Source organism: Astatotilapia calliptera, chromosome 12 (assembly GCF_964374335.1).
Source record: "Astatotilapia calliptera chromosome 12, fAstCal68.1, whole genome shotgun sequence".
Classification (NCBI taxonomy): Eukaryota; Metazoa; Chordata; class Actinopteri; order Cichliformes; family Cichlidae; genus Astatotilapia; species Astatotilapia calliptera.
Window position 1 is genome coordinate 8,979,969 of NC_137433.1, and position 15,976 is coordinate 8,995,944.

Sequence of the window (15,976 nt, forward strand, 5' to 3'; positions counted from 1 at the left end):
TACCTGTATGTGTGTGTGTGTTATCATTCAGTCTATAAACACAACAGCTCAAAAAGTTTTGAATGAATTCTCATTAAACTTTGTAGGAGTATAGAGTGGAGGCATGTTAACAATTCATTAAAATATGGCTTACATCCACCAAGGTCATCAAGGTCAACTCAATGATTCATTGGTCTAAAATTGACAAGAAGCCTTGTAACTTAGAAACTATGATTCTTATGTTAAGTGTGCTGTGTATTGTCAACGCGTAGAACATACTGTATAAGATTGTAATACAACATGTCAGATTTAACCTCTCCTGTAAAGTCAATAGATTAATCCAGTGGTTCCCAAACTTTTTTTGCTAGGCCCCCTTTGTTTTACAAGAAAATTTTTCTCGCCCCTCTACCACGCAAACGCATCCTCCCACCACACACACCCATATTTTGTTTTCAAACTTCAATGCGGTTCATTTCCCACCTCAAACATTTAGTAAACAATTAAGCAAATACAAGTAAACTGCAATAAAATCAGGTAGTAATAAAATAAACTACTAACTCTTTAAGCTACGTCCAAACCTACACGGGTATTTTTGAAAATGCAGCTGTTTCAATGCGTTTGGGCCTTTCGTCCACACGTAAACAGCGTTTCAAATCAACGAATATGGAGATTTTGTAAAACTCCTTTTTTGCGTTTACGTGTGGACGAGGAATACAGTTCGTCAAACAATGTCAAGGTATGTGCCTTTTTTCACATCACGCTGTGCGCCACGTTATTGTTTACATGAGATTAATTGCAGAATGTCAGATAGAGGCAAAATACTGTTAATCTGACTATCTGCAGGTTTTACAGGCTACAAACACAGTTACTATCCTTCCATTTAGAAAGGCAGCGGCGTCACGGTGTGATTATTTTACGTGTAGTTGTTTTTTTCCTGGGTAATAATATTCAACATTGCTATCAATACATTTTTCAAAAAATGCCTCTCTGTGCAAAATGGGTTCAAAAACATAAACAACTGTGGGATACTGTTTGTCCGTGATTTGGACAGGGGGACCAAATCGTGGCGGGATCAGCCTGATATTATTTGTATCCCACTGTAACTTTACTGTATAAAGAGCTAACATCTCCAAAATGTCAGGAGTAGTTAGTCATTACAAAAAGTGTTTGTTAACTAAAAATCTAGAATGTGGGATATTGTTTGTCCGTGATTTGGAGAGCCCAGCGTGTGCTCCCGACGCAGGGAAAACCAATCCTGCCTTGGCACTTGTGCAGGTGAAGATATGCTTCACCATATTTGGCTTGGAAGGAAGTTGGTTTGGAAACATATTTAGCGGTGCTTCATCTCCTGCTTTGCGTTTGTGTGGGCGCCCCATCAAAAACCTGTCCATAATGTTAGCAGGTTTGGGAAGAGGTTCCCACACTTTGGGAACCTCTGGATTAATCTAAAGGTCAAAGTAATAATGCTGCTATATAGAGCTATTTAAAACTCTGTTTCTCACTGCCATTGTTTGTACTGAGAACATATAGACATAAAGGGAATGATATATGGGGACTCTAAATATCATATTACTTTATTATGGCTTTGTTATGTACATTACAATAACAGGTTATAACAGTTAGAATACACATCAATGCATAAGTACATGTTTTTGAAAAAATTAAATGAACTGTGTAAAAAAAAATTATTTATTGCTAAAGATTTAAATGATTTACTAAACAATAAAATGGATGCAATACATAAAGCATATTCATAAAAAAATAAAGTATATTAAAATTGGCTTCAACAGGGTAAATAGGAAAAGCCTTTGCACTTGTTTTTACTGCACTAGAAATGTCTTAAAGTGCATAAAAACCAATGTTATTCCCTTAAAAGTAAATACTTCCCAGAGAGTGAGTGGCCTTGACGGGGATTTGTGCTTTTGGAGTGTTTCGTGTTATAAAAGATTTTTGCCATTTTACCTTTTGTTTAAGTGTATCAGCAACAGGAAATCACAGTAACCACAGCGCCACTTGCTGGTAAAGGTGAGAATGAATAGGAGATTTGTACGAGCAACAGAAAGGCCAGTTTTTGGGGACAATGGATTATAATCAATTTTATATTTGATTCTCTGATATGACTTGTGTTCAACTTTTGTCTCTGCAGCTGTTTTTTTTTTTAATTTTAAAAAAAGATTTGTTGAACTACATGCATGAACAGGCGACATGAATGAATGTTGTAGTAAACAAGGTGATTCCACCACCACTGCAGAGTGCAGCTCGAATTGAAAGCTTTTGCTTGCTGAGCTCACTGTTTAGCAGGTTACCATGCACCAAAAGTGTTGTCATGCCCGCTCATGTGTGGTTTGCTTTGGTGTTGTGTTGGCTTGTCATTCACCTCCTGTCAAGCATAATGTGGCCAGTGAGGTTGGGCTGGGAGCTCTACAGCCATTTGTATTTGCATTTATATTTTTGCACAACTTGCATAAGCAACACATAGGATTACATCAGGGATTGGCTCTTCTTGACCCCCTTCTTGTTTTCAGTGGTGTTCGACAGGCTGATGAGGTCAGGCAGGAGTCTTTTTGAACTATGATGTTTGCAGATGACATTGTGATCTGTAGTGAAAGTAGGGAGCAGGTGGAAGAGTGAAGAGAGTGTTTGCATCCAAAAAACTCCCCAAGAAGAAGATCACAATAAAGAGTGTCCCAGCATTTTATTTGTTTTTATCGTGGCTGACACTGTGTATAAAGCACCCGGACACTACCACATGGTAATTAACACATAATGCACCACCCACAAGTGTGACTGTTGGCAATGATGCTGGTCACTTTTGTGGGCTATGTTGAAGAGTCGACAAAGATTCAACACAGAACTCTAATTGAGTCATAAGGTGGTAGTGAGTGCTACTATAATGCAGGGTTTGGAGACTGTGACACAAGCAAAAAGCCAAGCGCTGAAGGCGTTAAGATTTTTGTTTTCCGTGGTTTAGAGACAAAGTTAGAGAGGCAAGGTTGAGATAGTTTGCACATGTACAGAAGAAGGATGTTGAATATGGAGCTTCCAGGGAAAGACAAGGAGCACAGAGAGGATTCACAGCCATGTAGAGGGTTGGTATGACACTCCAGAATTAAGCATGTTGATTCAGACTTTGTGTGGTAGGAATAAACCATTATTTTTGTGTTTTCCAGAGGAACTAGATTGTATCTCAAAGTTGTGATTACACGCTGAACTGTGAAAATTAACTGTTGCTGATTTCTTGATATGTGCTAAACTGATTTGAGTACTGACTGAATTAAATTTTCTTTTCTGTTGAATCAAATGCAGATGAAGTATTTGTGAAATTCCTGAATTGTCTGTGTCAAAGGTCACGGAGATGAAAGTCTGAACTGCACTTTAAAAAACAAGATACTAGAACTGAATAGACTGCTACAAAAACCTGGGTTATAATTAAACCACTACTTACTAACTTGAAAAGTTGTACTTTATCTTTTCATTCTTTAAACTGTTTTTAGGGATTTGCATGCACGATTGGAATGCATTCTTCCACTTCTCATTTGCTCTCACAAACCTTGACTCTGGTCGGAGAGATCTGTAAAACACTTTCAGTGCCACATCGAAATGAGATGATTTGGGGCACTGTTCTACACGTGGCCACACCATCACATACACAGCCACTTACATGAGGCAGGATAAAAGGTAAGAGTGGGCTTTGAAGTTTCAGTGATTCCAGGGTTTGATGTATTTATGCATGGAAATAACAACTGTTAAAGAGACAAAGAAGTAGTCATGATAAGATTTGCAAATAGAGCCTGAATCCCAGCAGAGTTACTCTGATAACAGAAGCAGCTGTGCTGTAAGCAGTCTACTGTACGGACGAATTAGGTGCAGACGAAGAAGTTTGCCTTTGATGTATAATTAATTTCAGTGGAGGAGGCACATCTTTGAGGAAATGTCCTTGACCTCTGTTCAACTCCATCTCGGCCATATCTGCATCTTGCAAAGTGACCTGTCTGTGTGGCAGACTTAGCACATGTGGCTTTGATCTGGGCTGCCCAGTGAGGCTCACGACAGAAGATAATGGAATCTGGAAGCATAGGCGAACAGGATGGGGGGGGGTGATGGACGTAGAAAAGCTGGGATGCTCTTTAGCTGACTTGATGTATGGCTCGATGCTCTGCTATTATTCTGCACCTGCTCGGGCGAAGCAGGTTGGCGCTGCCTGCCGTCCTGAGGCCTTCATAAATAAGGCGGTGCAGAGGGTAGGTGTCTTTGAAGCGCTTTCACCCTGTATTTACATCTTTAAGTCACAGCGGTGTTACAGTGAGGACAACAGGTACACAAACAGAGGCCACTGATCTAATACAGTTTGCTCTTAATGGCCCTGAAAGCAAAGCAAACACAGAGCTATTAATCACTGCTCACATCCTTCTTCATGGTCCATGTGTGAAAGAGAGAGAGTGGGTGCCTGTAAGCCACTTTACAGCAGAAGTCACACTAAAAGAGCAGTTTAAAAGACAAAATGGTGCAGAAAGACCAAAAACAAACGGAATTGGAACGTTATAGAGCCTAAATTAATAATTTTCTGCTGTGAGTGTCTTATTATATATGGGGGCATAGCTTAAAGAGGGCCTTGGGTTTGCACCAACCCTCTGAGGGCCCATCAAAATTGTGCTGTCATGTCAATGCAACCATATCACAGTACTGTCAGTAGCTTCCCCATTTTCCAAGGGTTCCCCACAACACATAGACCCACATGTTTGATATGGCACTGATTTTTATACCAAGTTTTCAGTCCTGACCCTATCCTCCCATTAATTATTTTTGTTGTTAATACATGAGCATATCATGGTTTACCTTCCTTTATGAATCTAATAATGACTAATTAAAAAATAGCAACATGAACCTTACTTTTAATATGACATTATCAAGATCAAGATTGTTTTTCCCATGGACTTTTCTTTTTTATTCCCTTTGTTCGCCATCAAAAAGAATACAGATTTCAGGCACTTCCATTTGGACTGTCAGCACTGTGGGTGGACCTTAAGGGTCCAGGGACATAATAAAAGGCAGCTGTGGCTCCTCAGCTGAATTTTACCGACATCCTTTTACAACTAGGTGAAAGCCTTTAACACACATTAGCAACACTTCTCAGTAGTAACAACCAAGCTTATTATTCAGGCAGTGACAGCTTAGTGCATCTGCACCAAAACAATGGAACTAAGGACACCGACCCCACCAGGGCTCAGCAGCTGATGGTGATGTACATTTCACACAATGACTGCAGAGAGCAGGTCATCTACTAATTGAAAGGTTGGTCGTTCGATCCCTGGATGTAGGGAAACGTGCTTGTATGAATGGGCATGAATGGGGGAATGAGACATGTTGTGTAAAATGCTTTGAGTAAAGAATCAGTCCATTTACCATTTACTTCACATTGGCCATGCAGGTCAAATCCAGGAACTACAAAGAGGTTGTGCAGCTAGTTTTAAAGCATGACATCACTTGAAAAAATTTTAATTGTCTGAATTTCTCTCTAAGGTCACAAAGATGTATGTATTATAGATCAGAACACCTAAACTGATTAGACAAGAAAGAGATTAGCTGAGCTGCAGCCTAAGCCAGGCTGAACACAAAGAAAACTTAACAGGCTGTTCACATAAACCAAAATCTGAAAGGTTTGTTTGGACCTGACTGGCAAAATGTCAAAAGGACTGCAGGATGTCTTCAGTTCCCTATGATTTATAAATGAAAGCATTTTATATTCAGATGTTTCTTACTTACAAAATAGGAAAATTATACAAATCCATTATGTCTAATGGATTCCATACTCAGAGAAATAGATGAAAATGATTATACAGTAGAATTATTTCCCCTATAACAATATCTCTCTAAAATAAATGAGCTCACACTGAAACCCAAATGGCAACCAATAAAAAGCAGAACATCACAATCATTTAATAACATTTAAAAATGTAGCCTTGACAACTTATGGGGAGGTAAGAAAATAATAAACCTTATTTCACTAAAATTGTGCAATGTATTATTGTGTATAAATATTACTGGAGTAATGAGTCAGTTGTCTGCTTAGGTATTAAATGTCATTTTGTTTATAACAAAAAAAGAAAGATTCCCTTTTTTAAGCATAAAAAAGTTTATTTTGATTAATTTGAACTATTTTGTGGCGAAAGTAACAGTCAATATGAATTTCTTTGTTCCCTTATATTTAAATGTAGATGTATTTTTACATGACAGTCATATCAAAATGTGTTTACAAATGTTCATTTTTATTAGTTTTAATTTTTATTTGGACCAAATATCAGTCTAATCCTGGATGGCCATGAGCCGATTATAGATGATTTGTCAGCTCATTGACTGTTGTCTACTACACCTAACACCTATGTAGGGTCCTCTTTATTTTCATTCTAGCAGACCATTTTTTGTTTCAAAAATCTGTTTTATTGTTTTGTTCAGTTGTTTTTCTATAATGTAGAAAATAACCATTTTATTTTTTTAATTACCTTCAAGTTATAACAGCAAAGCTGTGACACCAACAGTGAATCAGCTGATGGTACCAAAAACTGGAGTGTGCAAACTGATACTGTCTTTGTGAGTAAAAGTGGGTAACCAATAAGTATAAAGAAATATTCTATACAAAAAGAAAAGATAAGCTAATTCTGACAGCTAAGTAACAATTACTTGCTGCTGCCTGAAGTAATGTCAAGTAGTGAGAAATGCTGCTTGTGTTAAAACATTTTTTAAAAAGAAACAACAAAATTGAAATAATATTCACAGATAATATTTAAGTAATCTCAAAAGGCGATTTAAATTTACACACAAAATGTCATAATGTCATCTACATAAAAGTTCTTTTTCATAACGTCAGCTTAAAAAATTTAAACGAGGCCATAATATGGACCTCGTATATACTGTTGATCTTAATTAAATGTTAAGTGCTAATGTTACTAATGTTAATGAAAAGTGAACGACAATAAAGTTCCCTCAATAAGCATCTTACAACGTGGTTACCAGATCCAACAGTACAGTAATTAAAGCCAACTAGATAATCCCTAAAATTCATTAACAGGAAAAACAGGTATAAACACTCCTCAGACTGCTGCTTAATAAATCAACCCTGGGAGGAGCAGAATTTGCAGAAACACCGCACTAATTAGCTCGAGGGAACAAACTTGCAAATTACCACTTACATACAGTATATGTTTTCAGTTCATGTTTTGTCACTTCCTGCTGTGGTTACCTGACATGTGGTAAAGGGTTTGATGCTCCATAGAAACTGGGGAACATCCTGGATGGACACCTGCAGGCTGAAGGTGTTCGCTCGGAAAGGCAACATCTTTGGCTCCTCGAGGAGCTGACCGCCTCTGGTCTTCTCTGCAGCCACCACTCCCTGAGGTGGAAAGGAAAGGGAAGAACAGCAGGACAGGCAGAAGATGAGAGAAAAAAGCAGGTTGGAAAGGTCATAACCCAGAAAAAGGGAAAGGGCGGTCAAGGGATGAAAGTAAAGGAAGGTAAAGCAAAGATTAAAAGAAAGGATAGAAAATGACAAAGGCAGAAAGGAAAGCAAAGGTAAAGATGAGAGGTAAAAAGAAAAGGAAAGGAAATGAAAAAAGAAAGCACAAGCGAAGAAAAGAAATATATGGAAACGAATGAGAAAAGGAAGACGAGAGCATGGAGGGAGGAAAGTGAGAGTCAGAAAAACAAGAAAAAGATGAGAAGAAAAAGAATCAGAAATGAGATTACTGCTAGAGAAAAATCAAGAACACAGTGTCCTCCTTCCTTTTTGAATGTACACTACCTTTGCATATCAGCAGAAACACCTGTTGCTAATCCTTTCCTCTGTCACATCCGCTAATTGACTCATCTCAAATATTAGCACAGAGGCAGGCTGCCAGCGACTGACGTCAAGTCTCAACTGAACAAATCTTACAAGTCACACTCTCACATTAGCATCACGTTTGCAGGCTCGATGTGACAGCTTGAAGCTTGAATTTAATGCTGGGGGGGGGACTTGTATGAACTCGGCAGAGGATGGGTACGTGTTTGGCGGGAGGAGGGGTGCAAAGGTCTATTGCCCAAATTGGATTTGTGATGATGAGGGAGCACTTTGATTGTCACTTGCAGGTATTCATCTGTCATCATCGTTCAGTGTGGCAGTGGGATGGTTTGGCGTCTGGCACGTCTGTCCTCGGCCACCTCAATCACAAAAGTAAAAAGGACGAGAACAGAGCTGTGACTAATGTCAGGTTTCACTGATTGATTCTGACTGAGTGTCCTTATGTGAAAGGAGTTATCTGTGCATATATGTGTGTGTGTTTGCATGTGTGCTTGCAGAAAAGCATGCTCGGGGCACGTGGCACACTGTGAATGCTGTTGGTGTGAAAACAAATCAGCTGTTGGCAAAATGCAGATAGGATAAAATATGGTGCCACTCCTTTGCCATCTGTCTTTGTTCTTACTCTGTTGGCCTGAGACTAACCCGATCACGCTGGATTTTAGTTGGTTTTCCCCTGTCGCAGCGGGCTAGCTATGATCTGTGGTAACATCCCCACTTTTGAACTGATGTGAAGCTGTCAAGATGCTGTGATTGAAGCCGTCTGTAGACGCTTCCTGATCTGCTGTTTGACACATCACACACCATTGATGTGTCTCAGATCATGTCTTGCACCTAAGGAAATGTCGCAATACCAGTCAAGAATATTAAAGCCTTCCAGAAGAATAAAGTATCAAAGTGGAAGGAGGAATTCAAAACATTCAAAGACATTTAGCCCTCATCCTACTGACTGAGGTCCACGGAGACCCCAGAGGTATATGTTTTGCAGTATCTCTTAGACGTCTTTTTTATTATTTCAACTTTTTTAATGGTTTTGTCAATCAATTCATTTCGAATGATGCCACATCACTGTTTTCTAGTTATGTTTTAATTACTGCTTTGCAAAAATACAAATGCTTTGGAGTCCCAGGGAGACCCCTGTCAAAAGCATCCAATTAAGCAAACTCAGATGCTGTCGGTGCATTTATCCTCTGGGTGGGCAACTTCCCAGGCTGAAAGCTATCAGAATTGTCTGATCTACTTGAGAGGGCATAAAAATCAGAGCCATTACAGACACATTGCAAGCCTTAATCCAAGTAACAATGACCCTCCTGGGAGTGAGAAAAGCTCCACCTGCTCATATGACTGTCCAATGCTTAGCTGAAAAATCTACTCCAAAAAGGTGTTACCTTTGCTCCTGAAACAGATATACAAGAACCTAGCAACTGTTTGGTCTCCCATATGCTGATGTGGATGAGAAAGGATGAAACGATGCGAGAATCTGTGTGCATTAACTGACTGCAATGTGTGTTTAACTAGTTGTTTTCAGTTTCTAGACCCCGTACAATCATAAGAGATCTCATTTTGCACTGCCAAGCATAAGTTAGGCTCTGTCTTGGTTGGTGTTTCTCTCTACCACAGCTGCCTTTTGTCATCAATTCTGTTCAAAATCTCTATGGGCAGAATTTCTAGCAGCAACGAAGGTGTGGAGGGTGTTAAGTTTGGTGCTCTCAGGATGTTGTCTGCTTTTTGCCGATAATGTACTTACTGTATATTCACCTGGGGCATTTTGCAGTCAGATGTCATGTGAATTGGAGTAATTAGCACCTCCAAGTCTGAAGCCATGGTCCTAAGCCAGAAAAGGGCTCACTCTGGGCTCTGAAGCAAATCTGGAAACTGGAAAGTGATCCAAATGAGCTTCCTCTGAACGGTAGGGTAAGCTCAGTCATTTGGGAGGAGCTCAGACTAGAGCTGCTACTCCTCCACAAAAGTAACCAATTAAGATTGTCTGGGCAACGGACCAGAATTTATCCTGGGCACCTCCTAGGTGAGGTTTTTTATCACTGGTCTGGCTGGTTGTGTTTATTTCAATTATTTTTTATCTGGGTCAAAATGACCCCAACAGAAAATTCTCAAATGAAAAATTAATTCATTAAGTTGTCACGGTTCTGGGTCGACCCAGTGCATCTAGATTTCTGGACTTTATAGTGTTTGAAAAATTCTGTTGATTCTTGGATTCATTTACCTTAAGGTGAATGTTTGTTTAGGTGATGTTTAGGTGAGCCCCCAGTTTTTAGTTATCTTTAGTTTTTCCTCCCTTCATGTCTAACCTTCTGTGAGTCAGTCTTGCTTTTATGTCTGTTCCCCTTTTTTATGTTCCGTCTGTCTCTGTCTGTCTCACTCTTTCAGCTCAGTCATGTCCCTGTCTGGTCTGTGTTCTCCCCAGCCTGTCGTGTCTCCATGTCTGTTTATCCCCATTACCAGTGTCTACTTCACTTGTCTTAATCTGGGTCTTGCCCCTTTGTGTCTGTGTGTCCTCCCCAGCATCCCCTGTGTGTAGTCAGTTGTCTGGTTGCAGCGTTTGTGAACAGCAGTTTTCAGATCTTGCCACAGATTCTCGATTGGATTTAGATCTGGACTTTGACTGGGCCATTCCAACACATGGATATGTTTTGTTTTAAACCATTCCATTGTTGCCCTGGCTTTATGTTTAGGGTCGTTGTCCTGCTGGAAGGTGAACCTCCGCCCCAGTCTCAAGTCTTTTGCAGACTCCAAGAAGTTTTCTTCCAGGATTGCCCTGTATTTGGCTCCATCCATCTTCTCATCAACTCTGACCAGCTTCCCTGTCCCTGCTGAAGAGAAGCACCTGCTGAAGAGATGCTGCCACCACCATATTTGACAGTGGGGATGGTGTGTTCAGAGTGATGTGCAGTGTTAGTTTTCCACCACACATAGCGTTTTGCATTTTGGCCAAAAAGTTCCATTTTGGTCTCATCTGACCAGAGCACCTTCTTCCACATGTTTGCTGTGTCCCCCACATGGCTTGTGGCAAACTGCAAATGGGACTTCTTATGGTTTTCTGTTAACAATGTCTTTCTTCTTGCCACTCTTCCATAAAGGCCAACCTTGAGCAGTGCACGACTAATAATTGTCCTATGGACAGATTCCCCCACCTGAGCTGTAGATCTGCAGCTTGTCCAGAGTCACCATGGGCCTCTTGGCTGCATTTCTGATCAGTGCTCTCCTTGTTCGGCCTGTGAGTTTAGGTGGACGGCCTTGTCTTGGTAGGTTTACAGTTTTGTGCCATACTCCTTCCATTTCTGAATGATCACTTGAAAAGTGCTCCATGGGATGTTCAAGGCTTGGGAAATCTTTTTGTAGCCTAAGCCTGCTTTAAATTTCTCAATAACTTTATCCCTGACCTGTCTGGTGTGTTCTTTGGACTTCATGGTGTTGTTGCTCCCAATATTCTCTTAGACAACCTCTGAGGCCGTCACAGAGCAGCTGTATGTGTACTGACATTAGATTAAACACAGGTGCACTCTATTCAGTCATTAGCACTCATCAGGCAATGTCTATGGGCAACTGACTGCACTCAGACCAAAGGGGGCTCAATAATTACGCACACCCCACTTTGCAGTTATTTATTTGTAAAAAATGTTTGGAATCATGTATGATTTTCGTTCCACTTCTCACCTGTGCACCACTTTGTATTGGTCTTTCACGTGGAATTCCACTAAAATCAATTCATGTTCGTGGCTGTAATGTACGGAGCCCCGCAGGGGACATGGGAGAAAAAAAATTAAGACAGACTTTTGCGAGATCTCGCAAAACAAACTTGCAAAAGTTTTGCGAGTTTCATACATCTCCGAAAACGTCGGAGCACTTTTACAAATATGTGATGTCTTGTAAACCGAGCAGATATCTGACGTTTACACAACTACATTCACACCTCAAAATATCTTAAAAGTGTATTTTGTGACCCAGAAAGAGTAATATTACAACTAAGTAGCTGCTGCCATTGTTGGGAGACTTTTGCGAGATCCCGAATTTGTTTTGCGAGATCCCGAGTTAGTTTTGCGAAATCTCGCAAGTCTGTCTTAATTTTTTTTCCGCCCATGTCCCCTGCGGGGCTCCGTAGTAATGTGACAAAATGTGGAAAAGTTCAAGGGGGCTGAATACTTTTGCAAGCCACTGTATGTATTGTCCCAATCTCCCCTTATCCTGTGCCGGAAAGTCAGTTCTTCCACCATGTGTTTTGCTCATGTTTCATATTACAGTTTAGTTTTCTGTTAGCAAAAGTCTTAGTCTCCTTTTGCCTTTTGTTTTCTGTTTTTGTATGAATTCATTGAGCCTTAGTAAGCAGCTCACTTAAAATTAGTCTAGTCTCCAAGCGTCTGCATTTGGGTCCTCTCTCCAAAACGTAATCAGCGTCAAACAGATCGTGAAACAAGCAGGTTAGATTATTGCATCACTCTATTTGCAAGACTCCCTAAATCATCAGTAAAAAGTGGAAATTCAACCACATTACCCCAGTATTTAAATTACTTCACTGACTCCCACTACAATGCAGAATTACCTTTAAAATGATTTTAATAGTTATGGTTTGCTCCCCCCCCCCAGTACGTCTCTGACTTGCTCACTGTCAGACCTCTCAGGTCATCAGGTACAGATCTTTTAACTGTTCCCAGAATCAGATCTACGTGTATTTAAGGCACTTTCAGTTATTGTGGTCTTGTTCTTTGGAACAAGCTGCCTGCTGACCATAGATCAATTACATCTGTGTGTACATTTAAAAACAGACTAAAAATCGTTCTGGTCACACACTTACACTCAGTAGTTGTTTTTTGTTTTACTGTAAACCCTCACTGTTTTTTAATGTCTAAATTTTCTGTTTTAAGCTTTTTGAGTTTTCATGTAATGAAATGTGCTATATAAATAAAATTGTCATTGTCAATAATTACATAACTAATAATTCTTGAAGTACAAGTGAGTTTTGCTAGGATTATTTTGCTACTATGATTGCATCTTACAGTAAATAATGCTTGGGGTCCCCAGGATCCCCTGTCATTAGTCCATTTATATATAGTCCATATAAATGTAGTGGTATGATGAGCATTAGAGTGAATTTCTCCAAGGACATTGTTGAATGACAGATTGATTAAACCAATAACACAAAAGATGAGTATGTATAAGTGCAACAAGCCTTTACAGATGACAGCGGAAAGAGAAGGAAAGAGACTTGACTAAGACTTCCAAGCTTCATTTAAGGTAAAAAAAAAAAAAAAATTACAGAACTTAAAATTCTACAGGGTCAATGCCATGATTCTGTCTGATAGCAGACTAGTCTTCCAGCTGCATAATTTTCTCAAGTACGGCTGCAACAATCAGGAAATATAAAATGTGAATAATTTTAATGATGTGAAATTTCTAAGACTATACAACATTTTTTTAAGATAGGAGCAACTATTTTCAACATAAAGTGGAGTAATGAGAGAAGTTAGACTTCTTATGAGAGTTTCGTAAACCAAGATTATCTTTTCTTTGTCTGTCTGTCATGCGTTCACATTAGCACATTTATATCAGCTCAGTGTGAGAGTCTTAACTGTAGGGCCATTTTACTTACCTTCACTGTTTGGAGGTTAGAGTGTTGTATAGCAACTAAACCCCAGCTGCAAACTCATCACCTTTCAGAGGTATGCATTTTTTTTAAAAATCTTACCCACATAAACTGTGGATGAAAATTTAATTCAAGGGTGAAAATCTGGTGCTTTGCACCGCGGTCTAATTAAGGGATTAATTAATGGCCTATTCATTATACTTTGTGAATGTATAATCATGTTTTTACTGCTCAAAAACAATAAACAAATAGGATTTAGTCTCTCTATTTTTTGGACTTGGTCTGTTTTCCTTTAGCCGGCAAAATAACATTTCAAACATGCTTAGTGCAATTTGAAACACATCAATTTGTCAACTGTAACTCCTCCTCCTCATGGCAGATGGCAAATAATCTTGTTTGCAATGTGGGTGAAATAGGCTCTGGGTATGTGCTTAAGACACGTCACGTTTTGTTACCTTTCCTGATGTGCTGTTAAAACACTCACATTATGCTTCTGAATGAAGTGACGGAAGGTCACAAGGATCTATTGTGATAAAAAGCATTGGATTAATTTTTAGAAGTTATTTCTATCTGATGTTAAAATTCAGGAGTGATTCTCTGCCAAGGCTAAAGACTAAAGGTTGAGGTGAAAAGTATTTTCTAGGAGCATTTTCATTGCTAGGAAAGGTCTGCCAGCAGAATACTAATGTAGGTGGTATTTTCAGGTAGCAAGTTTTATCCACCTTCTCTCCAACATGACTAAATGCTGTGGCCTTGGACATGGACTTACTTTTGGTGGAGGGGGTTGCTCATTCCTAAGGAACAAGACACTCTCTTTTTGCCTTTGTTGTTACAAGTTGGTGATATAAGACTTGTTAATGGCTAAATTCAAAATTAGGTGGTTTTTAAAGGGTCAGTGATGCTGAAGATTGAGAAAACAAAAAAAGTAACATGTCTTCCAAATACTTATTTTCTGTGTATAAGAGCTAATAGAGTTATGCACTGATGGACCACAAAAATAAAACCATGGTGGTAAAATGAACATCATCTGCTTGGGAATCTTGGGTCATGGCATTCATGTGGAGGTTGCTTTAAAATACACCACACACCCTAAACACTGATGGAGACCAATCACACCCTAGAGCTGCAACAGCGCTGCCCGATAGCCGGATAATGTGCATGCCACACTGCAAAATCTGCTTAGGAAGAGAGAAACATGAAGAAGACCCCAAGGCAACTTCCCATACATCATGCACCCACTGAATGCTGAGACACAGCTCCAAAAGATTCCAAGTATCTTTTAGAGCTGTCATCATCTACCAATTTACTGGTGCCGTGATGTAGTTTTTGTATTTATTTAGCACCAAGTGTGAATGTGGGCATCTTCATGTGTAAACCACTGTATGTAACAAAGGTCTTAGAAGAGATGCAAAACATAAAGAATGACATTGCATGTTTGTTTTTTCCATTTGTTTTTTTCATATTTCTTTTCATACGTTGTGCTGCGTCAAAGAAAACAGAATCCTGCAATTTTTCTTTTTCTGTTTTTTGTTTTCAACTAGAAAAAAGAAAAGAAAAATAGCTCTGTCACACAAGTGTTTGTGTTGCATGAGGCTTCCTGTTGATCCAGAATCCCGGTCTGTGATTGACTTTGTGCTGGAGCATGGGAAACACACAGCAGAGATGTGGCGCTAACAAACAGGAGCCCAGGGGACATGCTAAAGTCTGGCATCTGCTCGGCAGGCTGGGAATTCATAAACCAAATCCAGAATGCATTTTAAAGCCAGCTGCCGCTGATGTTGGCAGCATGGCAGAAGGTTGGTCAGGAGGTAGTCAGTCACGAAGCTCGCTATGCTCTGTTCAGCTCTGTCTTCCTTTACTCAAGCTCTCTCAGGAGGATGGAGAACTTGATTTCCCTCATGTTCACTGATGAAATTTCAATGATTAAAACCCTATAGGTTGCTGAAGGATAATCAAATCAAATGAGATTTTTAGAAAAGAATGATTGGTGAACGTTTGAATGGGAGCGATTACAGTACGGCACACTATGTCTGACTCTATTAAAAGAACAAGAAGAGCATCCATCAAGTTGCTACAGAGTGTTTAAAACACTGCTGTATTGTTTCTCTGTGGTAATGAATGTGCAATCACTCGTATCTGAAAGTGCACACGTTGCGGTCCCTGCTGCCTCAGAGAGCGCAGGCAACAACCACACACAAGATGCTCATTGTGAATGTGGGCCACGGCCTACAGTGCAATCTGCACTCTCCTTGCAGAGTGGAAAATATTAATATAAGAAACAAACCTGCATGAATGTACTGGGTTTACATATAGAAATGAGCAATATGTGTAATAAACCCTTCATTGGTGGAGTTGTAAGTATGTCTTGTAAATGTATTTCCGTAAGATGCTGGCATTGCAGCTACGACCCATTTCAAATGTTCCATATATAAACATTTTACCTGACACATTCTTTTTGTACATTAAAAAATAAAATAACCTCCAATAAATGAGAGATCAAATAAAACCGGGAACTACCTCAAAGCATAGGGGAGTGCAGCCATACATCCAAAGGTTCCACTTTAGCA

The 15,976-nt window shown here is 39.6% G+C and overlaps 1 protein-coding gene across 2 annotated transcripts in view; it reads right to left on the reverse strand.

Moving 5' to 3' along the window:
- Positions 1 to 15,976, reverse strand: part of unc5db (unc-5 netrin receptor Db) — a 296,820-nt gene that overhangs the window by 15,222 nt on the left and 265,622 nt on the right. For both annotated transcript variants that reach the window (XM_026187286.2, XM_026187285.2), the window contains one exon: positions 7,217 to 7,366. In XM_026187286.2, the coding sequence (XP_026043071.1) occupies positions 7,217 to 7,366 (150 nt within the window). The remainder of the gene's footprint in view (positions 1 to 7,216; positions 7,367 to 15,976) is intronic.